Source organism: Nothoprocta perdicaria, unplaced genomic scaffold, assembly GCF_003342845.1.
Source record: "Nothoprocta perdicaria isolate Ctin4 unplaced genomic scaffold, notPer1 scaffold_45, whole genome shotgun sequence".
Lineage (NCBI taxonomy): Eukaryota > Metazoa > Chordata > Aves > Tinamiformes > Tinamidae > Nothoprocta > Nothoprocta perdicaria.
In genome coordinates, this window is record NW_020455699.1 from 276349 (window position 1) to 289387 (window position 13039).

At 39.4% G+C, this 13039-nt stretch overlaps 1 protein-coding gene across 1 annotated transcript in view; it reads left to right on the forward strand.

The window, feature by feature from the left end:
- SNCAIP (synuclein alpha interacting protein) overlaps positions 1 to 13039 on the forward strand; it is a 49988-nt gene that overhangs the window by 6653 nt on the left and 30296 nt on the right. The window contains exons 3-4 of the mRNA XM_026046611.1: positions 10032 to 10894; positions 12560 to 12739. Of these exons, the coding sequence (XP_025902396.1) occupies positions 10032 to 10894; positions 12560 to 12739 (1043 nt within the window). The remainder of the gene's footprint in view (positions 1 to 10031; positions 10895 to 12559; positions 12740 to 13039) is intronic.

Here is a 13039-nt window from a genome sequence, read left to right on the forward strand (position 1 = left end):
GTGGTATTTTTTACTCATGAATACTGCTTGGCCAGAGTACCAGCTTAACAAAATTTACACTTTTGAGGAATTGTTATTTAAAATACAGAGGTCATCCTTACATTAAAATGCAAGCCAAGAACAAGGATGGAGCACTGGTTGTGAGGTTTTCCAAAAGGACATTGACAACTTACTGTCAGTTGCTCAATTGTTTCATGATATCCTCTGAAGTCAGATATTTTCCAGTGATGATTTTAATTATATCTGCATTCATCTGTTGCTTTGAAGAGCAGTTGAGAGAAATAACTACAGGCATTGCTGGAAGACAGTAGTAGCACCAAGCAGTCTGCCAATGAAACTTAATTCAGAGCTTTGTTAAAAGTTCTTGAATCACAAAGGGAGTTTTTAGCACTGGTAATACCTTTGGCAGACTGAAAAGAGTCATAAAATCTGCTGTATATTTTTTTCCATTTCATTTATAACTGACCCATTTTAAGGAACTGAAAATCATACCAAAAAGTTTTTTTTTTCCATTCTACTTATCACTGAATAAACACAAACACTGTTGAAAAGAAAGATATCACTTTACATCCCTGCCCTAGACTTCATTGAAATTTCAGTTGAGTTGCATTAATGAACTCTATGTAAGGTTCCTATCTTTTGTTTTTCATAGTKGATTCTGATGCAGTCAAGATGAGGCATTTCATGGACCATTAAAAAAAATCAAACACATTCCCAAAGCTATTGTTGCTATATGCTAGTTTTGATCAAGATAAATTTTAACATAAATCCTCAATATGCTTGGCAGACCTGCAACTGCATATTTATATTACGTTGACCATTTAAATGATTACATATAGAGTAACTCAGAAGTTTTAGTGCATACCAGGTCCAGCCCTTTCTTCACACTCTCTCCTGTTTTAGTTGGAGGTTGTATTTTCTTTAAAATAGAGAAGAATATGGAAATATCCAAGAATTATTTTGTAGATGAACTAAAAACTATAGCAGTTAAGTATAAGTCACTATAGTAGGACTACCCAAGTTGAGATCTTAATAGCCTCTCTGGTAAAAAGTAGCTCTGAGACACCATTTGCTTCCTCCGTTTCATCTAAATGTTGATTAATAGGTTTGTAACAAAGGAAAATGTTGTGTTACATTGTTTTCAGATTGCTCTGAGCTCCTTTAATCCTAGCCAAACATACCAGTGCTTACCCAGTCCGTGCATTTTCTCATGAATTTCACATAGGCTTTCCAAGACATTTTTTTCTATCCTTTTTGTTTCTGCCTGTAATTTTTGGTCAAATTACTTATTCTTTTGGACAAGAAGAGATTAGAAAGTCTGAGAGATGACTTCCCTCATATCCCTGTTTCCTACTTATATCAATCAGCTTCAAATGATTGTCTCCTTTTACTGGACTGAGCAGGCTGAGGATCTGTGCCAGTAGGGAAGTGTATTTTCTTCCTCATGTTTTACAAGATTTGCTTTAGTATATTCTCAGTACTGACTTAGCCATGATCTTCCTTGAATATAAGATTTGTTCTGGTTTATCCCCCTCACACTGGCCATAATGTGTAGTTAAGAACAATCACAAAACAGATTAAATAAGAATTAAATATGGGTCTACTTCTTTTTTTTTCCAAACCAAAATGACCTCTGTGTTGATTTCCAGTATTGTGTAACACAGAATGATGAGTATAAGCAGAGATCAGTGCTTTGTGCTTTTCTTACTAAGCATGAAATTGGTTATTTACTTTCTGGGTAGATTTTCTAAGGGCACTTGAACAAATGTTTCAGGACATCTGTGTTCAACAAGGTTCACTGAACCATATTATTATGTTAAGGTATATTCTGTCAGTTGGAATGAATTTTGGTTGTCATTTAAATGTATGCCTCAAATGAGGACAATATTCTACTTCAAAACTTTATTCACATATTGAAGTTCACTTTTCACACAGAATCACAGAATCATTAAGGTTGGAAGGGGCCTCTAGAGATCATGTAGTCCAACCCTCCTGCTGCAGCAGGGACACCCAGAGCACGGGGCACAGGGTGGCATCCAGGCAGATTTTGAAGACCTCCAGAGAAGGAGACTCCACAACCTCCCTGGGCAGTTCTGTCACTCTCACAGTAAAGTAGCTTCCTGCATTTCAACTTATGTCCATTACCCCTTGTCCTATCACTGCCCCCCACTGAGAAGAGCTTGGCCCCTTCCTCCCTTTAGGTATTTATATATATTAATCAGATCCCCACGCCCAACTCACTCTGTCCTCGTTCAATAGATGCTCCAGTCCCTTTATCATCTTGATTGCCCTCTGCTGGACCCTCTCTAGAAGCTCCACGTCCCTCTTTCCTGCAGAGCCCAGAACTGCCCCCAATACTCCAGGTGCGGCCTCACCAGAGCTGAGCAGAGGGGCAGGATCCCCTCCCTCCACCTGCTGGCAACATCCTGCTGATGCAGCCAGGATCCCATTGGCCTTCTTGGCCACGAGGGCACTGCKGCCTCATGGSTAACTTGGTGTCCACCAGGACTCCCAGGTCCCTCTCCATGGAGCTGCTCCCCAGCAGGTCAACTCCTAGTCTGTCCTAGTGCCTGAGGTTATTCCTTCCCATGTGCATGACCCTGCACTTGTCCTTGTTGAACCTCAGGAGGTTCCTCTTTGTGCAACTCTCCAGCCTGTCCAGGTCCCTCTGGATGGCAGCACAGCCCTCCGGAGTGTYGGCCACTCCACTCAGCTTGGTATCATCCACAAACTTGCTCAGGGTGCCCTCTGTGTCCTCGTCCAAGTCACTGATGAACAAATTGAACAGCACCGGGCCCAGTACTGACCCCTGGGGGACACCAACTGGACTCAGCCCCGTTTATCACCACCCTCTGAGCTCTGCTATCCAGCCAGTTCTCAATCCACCTGTCTACCTGTCCAGTCCACACTTCTGCATCTTTCCTATGAGGATATTATGGGAGACGGTGTCAAAAGCCTTGCTGAAGTCAAGGTAGACAACATCCACGGCTCTCCCACCAGCCAGCCAGCCAGTCATCCCATCATAGAAGGCTATCAGGTTGATCAAACATGACTTCCCATTGGTGAATTCATGCTAACTACTCCTGAGGACCTGCCTTCTTCTCCTTCACATGCTCCCTAGGATGAGCTGCTCCATCACCTTTCGAGACATGAAGGTGAGGCTGCCCAGCCTGTACTTTCCCAACTCCTCCCTCTTGCCCTTTCTAAAGACTGCAGTTACCTTGGTTTCTTCCAGTTCCCCGGCACCTCCCCTGCTCTCCAAGAGGTCTCCACGACCTCTCCAAGATGATGGAGAGCGGCTGAGGAAGAACCCCCACCAGTTCCCTCAGCACTCTTGGGTGCAGCTCATCTAGGCCCATAGATTTAGGTGTGACCACTTTTCCTAATGCCAAATCCAATCCTTCTTGACCAGTGTAAGGTCTTCCTCTCCCCCATTTATCTCTCATTTACCTGGGCTCTGTAGTTCTTGGGGACTGGCCTTAGCAGTAAAGACAGTAGCAAAGAAGACATCTGCCTTCTCTACATCTTCCATCAGCAAGGCATCCTCCCCTTTCAGCAGCAGACTAACATTTTCCCTAGTCTTCCTCTTGTTGSTGGTGTATTTATAGAAGCCCTTCCTGTTGTCTCTGATGGGAGACTAGAGACTTCTAGAGACTTTTGGTCTTTAGAAGGTATCCTGCTACGCTGCTCTACACCGCTTTGTTAATTGCTGAATTAATTATGGTTTACAGAAGTACTCCAAAAGTTGCCTTCCTATTTGGGAAAATTAATCTGTGAATATGGTAACTGTCTGTTTGCCYGTATTTCATATTGCACACAATTCCTGTCTGAAACTCATGGTAGTTTTTTAACTACAGCTTAAATTAAAGCAAAGCTTTAATTTTGAGTCAGCATTATTTATATAGCATTGATTTCTGAGAGTTGTATTCCAAATATGTCACAGGTAGACAAGTATGGAACAATACAAAACTGGTTCAGTATTTCCAGAGTCTGAAAAGACTGTAGAAAACTAAAGGATTCTCTTAAGGGGAAAGAAAAAAAAGCCAACAGTAATTAAAATCATGAGTTTGCTGAGAAACTTGTGATAGCTTTTCAGACTCTTTTCCTAACTTGTTTTCATGTCCTTGCTCCATTTTGCACATTATGTGCTACAGCAAACTCTTCTGATTTTTCATTAGAACTTCCTTTATGTTTCCCTAGATCAATCAGGAAAATGGTAAACCCAGTTTGGAACTGAAGGACCTCAACTTGTCCATTTTGAAAATTTCCCTCTACTGCATTTGATAGCATAAAAGTGACAGCTTTTATAGCGTTCCTTCTCAAGCCAAGCTAAGAAAAAAATGGTTCATTTGCTGAGGCTTGTATTAATGATCCATAATGATTTCTATGATCCATAGATCRTGGAAATGGGATGAATTTTGGTTTGAATGCTAATATCAGCATATTCTCTGACTCTTCCTTTCTTCTCTATCATGGCTTCAAATTTCACTTAAAAAAGGGAGCACATGCATTCTCTTCTGTGTGCGTGGTCATTCTTCATTCTCAAATTCTCATGCTGTAGAACTTAACATTAAAAAAAGGAGAAGAACTCTAGGAAGTTATTAATATATTAAAACTGTAAAACAGTGCCACCTTCAGTTAAAATTGTTAAAAATTATTTCAGTGATATTAATTAAATGGTAAGTAGAGGGATAATCAGAACTGGTTTTCATTACCTTATTTCTGTTTAAAGGAATTGCTTCCTTCATCCCTTGGAAATTCAGTACTGCTGCCATTGTTGGAAATGAATCAGTATTTAAAAGTGTGAGGAATTTTGTGAAAATTTCCCTAGTGCAGACAACACCTTGGTGTCTGTAAACAAAGTCAGATTCACAATGCTCTAAATGGACCTGGAATGAGTRCAAGTCTTAATTGGTTCAAGAGGCTCTACTAAAATCCTGTTACAAGAAAGAAGGTCACACATTTCTTCTAAGGACAGTGAAACTCAACATGTGAAACTATGCATATTCTTAACTGCAGGTCCTCAAATGATTATATGATGAGTTACTGTTTTTCAAAAAATATTTTGTAGACATCTGGAAGAGAGATGGAAAGAAATTAATTTGCCTAAGAGTGCAGTGGGAAATGAGGAAGAACTCATTTGAGGAAGAACTTCTTTCCTGTGAGGGTTGACAGAGCAGGACCTGGAACAGGCTGCCCAGAGAGGTTGTGGAGTTTCCTTCTCTTCCAAACAGGTCTTCTAAACCTGTCTGGATGCCACTTTGTGCCACATGCTCTGGGTGTCCCTGCTTGAGCAAGGGGGTTGGACTAGATGTTCTCTAGAGGTCCCTTCCAACCTCAATCATTCTGTGATTCTGTGATACTAAATCCAGACTTCTTTAATGGCAATGGAAASTAAAATAAGCTTCTCAGTGATGGAAATTTTAAAGCAAGAATGAAATGTTTCMGTTACAGGAGGGTCATTTGAATCAATTCATCTTTCAGTAGGAATGATGTCGGTCTGATTGTTCTGGTCTGTATACAAAAAAAAAGAACAAAAAAAAAAGCGTTAAGTGGTAAAGAAGTTCAATACTGTATCCTCAGCAAGGTCAGAGAGTATCACTGACTATTTTGTACCAGAAGATTTCTGAATACGTGTTGACAAGTTCTTAGAGTAAAAGCCTTCACCCGTCTTTTCTCTTTTAGCTTTGCAAGTTTCACAGATTTTCAGTCTTGCTCCTCTCTGCAAGTTGGTTGTGCACCTGTGGGATAGTTGCATTGCAATTATAGAATAACTTAGTTCAGATGAGATGTTTGAAGGCCATTTTATCTGGTTACATCAGGCTCATTATGGACCCTAATGAATGCTGCAATGAAAAAAAAATCAGTCCAGTTACTTTGAGAAGGTTGGGGGAAGCAATAGTGCTTCTAATTCTTTGTCAAAGAGAAATAAGCACAAACTTCAGAGATTCATAGATACTAGGAAGATCTATTGAAGATCTGATAGTTTTGTCATATTCTGTGATTCTGTGATTAGCTGTCAGCTCCAGTCTGCATGTTGTTCTCCGTTTCTCACCGTTTTCCTCTGTTTGGTGACTCTTCAGGTATGGAGTTTGCAGAAAAAAAAAATGAAATACAAAATTTAGAATTAGCACAGTTTGAGGCAACTCCAGCTGCTGGGCAGAAGCAGCATTAATGGCTTTGATGGCTGATTCTGATAGCTCTTGAAGTAAAGTCATCTTTTTTTTTTTTTTCCTGGTCGTGATGGTTCCTGGTTCATTACAGCTGCCCATGAGGTACTGCTGTTTATCCTGAGAAGGAGCAGGGATAATAGGCTAAAAAGGCTGAAAGATTTCAGTGCTGGCTACAGCAGTAGTTAGCCATATCTGACTCACAGGAGTAAAGTAATGCCCATTTTCATTCCAATTAAAGATCACTGTGCGGCTGTCACGTGCTTTACAAGAACAACATTACTGAATTACCAGGTGATCTGCAGCTGTCTCCAGCCTCTGTATCCAGTGCACAGCACGCGCCACTGCCAGTTGTGTCGTCTAGTTGTTGAGCAACTGTGGTCATGGCTAGAGAATATTGGTCCAGTGGGTCTGCAATGACAGAAATGCGGCTCTGCAGTTTGACTGTTTCTGCAGAACCAATCAGGCACTGATTAGCGACTGGAAATAGTTCTCAATTCCTTGCTAGGTGGATCAGTGAAGATCTTACTTTGTAGCATATTTTTCAGTACCACTTTTCAGTATCTTTGGAATATCCCATCGTAGCATTGATGATGTACAGCCYTTCGTCACCTCCTGTTTTGCACCCTTTTGCTGGGGTGGTGACCTCTCATACACACATGAGAAAAGAATTTATTATACAATTCCTATTAAACTGAGTAAAAGTTGAATCCTTCAGTATCTTCCTTTATACTTAGAAGACTTTATAAACAATGCAACATTTTAGCATTTAGATTGTAATCATCACARAAGCTGCCTGCCGCAGGGGTGAGCCTTCATCTGCTTATGATAACCTTGATGCCATACTACACAAATGGGACAAAACTCATGTAAATTCCCACAGGCAATAATAAAGGCACTAATATGCACTTATGTACACTCATGTAAAACTCTCCCTCACATCCCTCCACTACCTGGATAGAAAGTTGATATTGAAGAATGCTCCGAAGCCAGCAAATCTTTCCAATTGAAAATATTACAAGCATCTTTATAATAAAGTTCCAAATAGATAAATCTTGATTTCTAAAATCAAATATAACTAAATTGTAAAAGAAGTTGCTTCTTAACTCACTATTCACCTCAAAGCCACTCCAGCACACACACACACACACACACACACACACACACACGAATGCAGGCCTCTTTTTTTCTTTTTGTATCTTGTCTTCTTTAAGAACAGAGAGCACAATATACGGTCAGAACTACTTTTGCAAATTAGACCCTTGCAGGTTTTTATCAAACGTCATTTTCTTACATGTTGAGAAAGTGCTTTGTAACCTCAGCTCCATCTAGTACCATTATATATCTTTATTAATATCAATGAAAAGTGTCATCAGTTTTTCTAAACCTTTTTGTTTGTACTGGCTGTGTCAGCCAAGACTCACCTCATGAGTGCATGAAAGTTAGGGACATAATTTTGACAACATTTTTGGAAATAAGTTTTTTCCTCTTTTTATAGTTGAGATATTGGTACACAGAAGCAATGTGACTCATTGAAGATGGTATCAGTATTATTTGAGGGATTTTGGAATCAAGTTAGCTCTTCTAGGATCCAGTCCCCTGCCTTAAACATAGACCATCCTGTACTTAAAGGAATAAAGGAATCAAACAGTATTTATTTGACCCAGACTTCCAGTGGTCCCTGCCTGACTTCTTATGTGTGGACAGATGAGTATGAGTCTTTTTCCCTGGAGAAGCTGTTAACGACTGCAGTCGTAGCAATCCCTGACGTACTGGTGCTGTGGAGGATGTAGGCACTGCTTGATCAGGAGCACGCAGCTATAAGCAGAGTGGAGAAGATACAGGATTTCAAACATGCCTTAGTCCGCTCTGGCCCTTGATCTCAGTTCCATGCTTAGGATGAGCCCTGCTAAAACTGCCTAGGCCTGAGTGCAGCAAAAAGAGCTCTCAAGAAGCAGAAAAGAGCACAAAGGAGGATTGAGTCTACCAATCTGATTTGCATTACTCCCAACTGCATATGTGGTTAAGTGCCATATTCTAATCCTTTACTAAAGGCATTGGAAATTTATCATCCTAATTAAGTGAAGAATATGTTCCTAAGTATGTAAAAATATTGCTAATTGTTCTCTATATTCCAGTTTGCTTTCCTAGAGCCAGTATTTGTRCAGAGTTGCTCCACCAAAGTGTTGGGGAGAAAAGCAACAAAGAAATGTCAGTGCCTTGCTGCACTTTTAATTGTAATGAAAGAAAAGAGAAATGAATGACTGTGCTGTGATCGAAGACAGATTTGTAACAAAGGTCATTGCTTCTTTGCAGTGTCAAATTTTACAGTTTTATCATCAGTGGTTTATGTAAATATGAGTTATTAAGGTTTGAAAGTGGAAAAAGCCTGTTCGCCTAGCAACAGAATAAATGTAAGCTTAAAGAAAGTGACGACAAACAAAATGTTGATGGCTTTTTCTTCAACACCCCTGTGTTGAAAGCAGTGTTTTCATAAAACTCGGACAGAATTCATTTCCATACAGAGTGCTTAATAGTTCCTGTCAGAACAAAACAGCTGGGAAACATATGGTATCCATTTCCCTGTATCACTTGGAAAAAATTTCACATGTAAATAAAACCAACATAAAAGTGTAGGTCTTTGAACCTAGAATCTTATACAATGCATAAATAAATCAGTACAGTGCGTTCTTTGTATTGGCCCACTAAGTTGCATGCCTTTTATTATTATAATTTTTTTTCTGGGGAAATATACTTTTGAGCACTTCCAAAATAGTAAGGTAATTTTCAGAGCAGTTTCAGGGTAACTATTAAGTTATACTCATCTTTCTCTTCAAACATTAATACTTTACTGACAGTGCCTGTATATGTTTCCTTAGAAAGGTATTCATGGCAAATTGTGCTTTTTGACTACAAATTAGATCCCATTGATATGTAGTTAACATGTGTAATAAATCTGCTATGTTTAAACTGTCATCTGGACTCTGAGAATGTGTAAACTCCAGGTATACATTAAGAGGGCTATAGACAGGAAGAAGAATCTGAAGGTGGTTTAAAGGCTAAAACTTCAGTGGGTTTAGTGGAGTCACCCTACTGAAAGTAACAAAATGAAACTCCTTTGCTTGTGTGCTGCTGATCATGGAGATCATGAATATCATAAAGTGGGGCTGTGTGAAAGAGCCRTTGTTCAAAAGGAGTGTGCATTCARGTGCATCAAGCTCCAGTTCTGCAGGTTGGATTGACTAGTAGAACTCTAGATCCCACAGTGTGCACTGGAAGTTCCAGAGTTCTGTGTGGGTGTAATATATAAGTGTATATTATGAGATGGAAACTTTGACTAAGAAACCCAAGATGTAGAAATGTGGAAAATGAGACCTCATACCTGACTAAATAGGCTTAATTTTCAGTTGAAAACAGTTTTTCCAGTTCTTATAAGGAAAATCCATCTTCAGGAGCCTTAAAAAAAAAAAAAGTTAACTACTAAAAAATTTCAAGGCAAAAAAATTCTCACCAATCCTGTTGTTGACAAAAAATAATTTTAATATTCTGATGTGGATGTGTCTCCATCAGATATAAATAGCAGAAGGCAAACTGGCATAGTCTAGCAAGGCAGCATGAATGGAATGGGTGTCCATGACTTGATTAAAACCTAGTTTGCAAGTAAACCTTCCTTTTTAAGAAGGTTTCTTTTCTGCAGTGTCAAGTTCTTCAACTGTGGTAATAGAGTTGTTATTAAATGTGCTTAGGTGTGAATGCAGCGTGTTATGTAATTCTTGTTTATAGTGTTTGGACTTGCATATCTTTACAGATGCTATATCATGTAGTAATAAGCAGTTCTTAATCCCAGTGCTCTTTCTCTAGTTTCCAGCACGAACTGGAACTGTGGGGTCTCGACTCTTATTGGAAATGCACAGAAGCCAACAGGCATTGCAGATACATGCAATAAATTCAGACCAGTGAAGAGGGTTTCCCCATTAAAGCACCAGCCAGAGAGCTCTGAGAACAATGAAAGCGATGACCAGAAGAACCAGAAAGGGGAATACCAGAAAGGCAATGATCCTCAGCCTGCACCTCCGAGTGATGGCCAGAACCCAGGAGAGGGAGAGAGCCTTAAAAGCAAAAACATCGAGCCTGCTSTTCTGCTTGGAGAGCTTGAGCACTATGATCTGGATATGGATGAAATTTTGGATGTGCCTTACATTAAGTCAAGCCAGCAGCTTGTTCCTTTTACAAAGGTGGCTCCCGAGAAAAAACTTCTGGGTGTATGTTCAGCAGCGAATGGTCTCAGTGGTAAGAGCTGCTCTGCAGGGAGCGCAGAAAACTTGCCTGCCAGCGCGACACAGTTCTGYGTTCTGTCCCCTCTGAAAGGCTCTCAGCTGAGAAAAACGCAGCCCATTGTCCTAGACCAACACAAGCATCTAACGGAAGAGTCAGAGATTTCCCAGCCTTTAGTTAAGTGTAGCTCCATCCATGAATCWGAAGCCCAGGGCAAGGGCTTCCTCAGCAGGGCATTTGTTGATGCTCAGGTTCATAAAGCTGAGAAGAGTATGCCAAACTGTCAGCTGAGGACTTTCCATCTGCAGACTGCAGTGGCAGAAAGCAAGCAACTTGAGGAATTGAGTATGAACTGGAGCAGCACAGGGGGCCCAGAGGAGAGGAATGAAGAGGTGAAAAAAGTTAAGAGCATCTTAAACATTGTAAAGGAAGGCCAAATATCATTACTGGTAAGTACTATCTTTTTCATAATCCATGTAGAATGAGAGATTTCAGTGAAGAAGTTAATAAGCCAGCAAAGCTGATGAAGTGCATATTTTATTCTGCTGCTCTATTTGTCCTGTATTCACCTTACAAGCATATCAGTTTCCATACAGTAAGGTTTCATCTTTAAATCTAATGCATAGAAAAAACAATATATTTATTCTATGCAAACTTGGATAAGGCTGCTAGGTCATACAGTAAATTGGTATCATAAAATGCAGGATTTAAAAGCGTGAGATCATTTGAATATCAAATGTAAATCTTGAGTTCTGCCTTTCACAACATTTGTGAATTACTTTTTTCAGCTATCAGTTGTTTACCCCAGTTGCTATTTAGAGGCTGACCATGGGAACAGAGGGGCTTCTGTTGTATTCTGATTATTATTCAGGAGTGCTGATGCTGGCRTATTGCAGCAGCATTCTCAGGCAGCCGCTCTCTCTAAAGCCTCCTCGGCCTCTGACCCATATGAAACTTTTAGTTTGGTCTAGTGCTGTGATCAGACATTATCAATGATGGTTTCCAAAGTAACTAGGTGTAAGTTAGCAGAACATGTGATCCGCACTCAGAAGGGCTGTTAGATGCACAGTATATGCGCAAGAACAGATTTTTTGAGATTTTTGTTTTGGCTTCTCTGTTTAACAGCTAGCTCAGACACAAAGGCATGTTATGAACATAGCTGCAAAGACAAAGGAGGACTTATTCAAAGACTAGATGGAGGCAGAAGTGTATACTGGAGTGCTCAGTAAGAAAAAAGAAAAAAAGAAAAGAAAAAATAATCACCTAAAAATGGGAATTAAAAAAAAAAAAAAAGAGGTTGTTGCAAGTAGATAGATAATATGGGTGTTTTTTTCTGAACATACCATAACATCTCAGGGAAGCAGACTAAATGCGTTGTATGCTGGCAAGTCTGAGCTACTCTAGGAACTTATCACTGTTACTCCTTAACTCTGTCTTACTTCTTCCATTTCCCTTCTGGAGTTTCTCAATCCACTTGTTTTGTCTTAAAATTAGATTTGGGCAGGAATAATACATTAGGTCATGATTGTGTAGTACTTTGGTCAATATTCCAAAAGAGTACTATAATAGAAGTTTTATTATGGAAACAAACTACCAAATAAAAGTCTTCTGTCTCCTGTTTAGCTGTGCTTTACATTGTGCTTAATATATCTGCCATTTTTATGGTGTGCAAAATAACACTTTTTTAAGAGTCATGGATATTTTCTGTTCAATTATTTGTTAATGTAATGCTCCCCCCAACACACACACACACATACCCAGAAAAGGAAATAACTGCAAAATAAGCAGAATGTACAAAAATGTGAGTCTTTCTACAGTTAAACAAGATCTTGCATTGCTACATGTCAATTACATTAGGAAAAGAGAAACTATGCAGGGAATCAAGCCAGTAGGTATCCTTCCTCTCTGTCTTGTATCTGATAGCTAGGGAAATGAAAAGTTTTGGGAAAGGGAAAACTTCCCCAAAAGGGAAGTTTTGAGAGTTATAAAGGAATGTGTCTCTTGGAAAATACCTTTGACATATCTTGGACTGTGAGGCTTGAAGTTTTTAACCCTAATTGTAACTGACAGAATACTGATAAAATGAATTTTAAGTTTGTTTTTTTTTTTAACAGCCACATTTAGCAGCAGATAATCTGGATAAGATTCACGATGACTATGACAACAATCTGTTACACATAGCAGCATCACAGGGACATGCAGAATGCCTGCAGCATCTCACTTCCTTGATGGGAGAAGACTGTTTGAATGAACGAAACATTGAACGACTAACTCCAGCTGGATTAGCAATAAAGGTGATTTAAGCCTCTCTCTGTTCTGATGTGATATAAAGGTGATTTAATCTCTTTCTGAGATGGCTGTAAGTAATACATTGAACAGAATAGGATTTTCAAGCATTAAATTAGAGCAGAAAGAACATTTCTGCAATTGGCTATACCACATAAGCAAATAAAAATACCTTACTATGGAAGATAAAGTGTCTGTCGTATACCATTGACACTTCATACGTTTTTGTCAGTGCATATACATTCCCCTTTAATTCAGTTAATCACCCCCAGAAACTTAATTAATTCAGGCATAATTGTTTTTTTAGA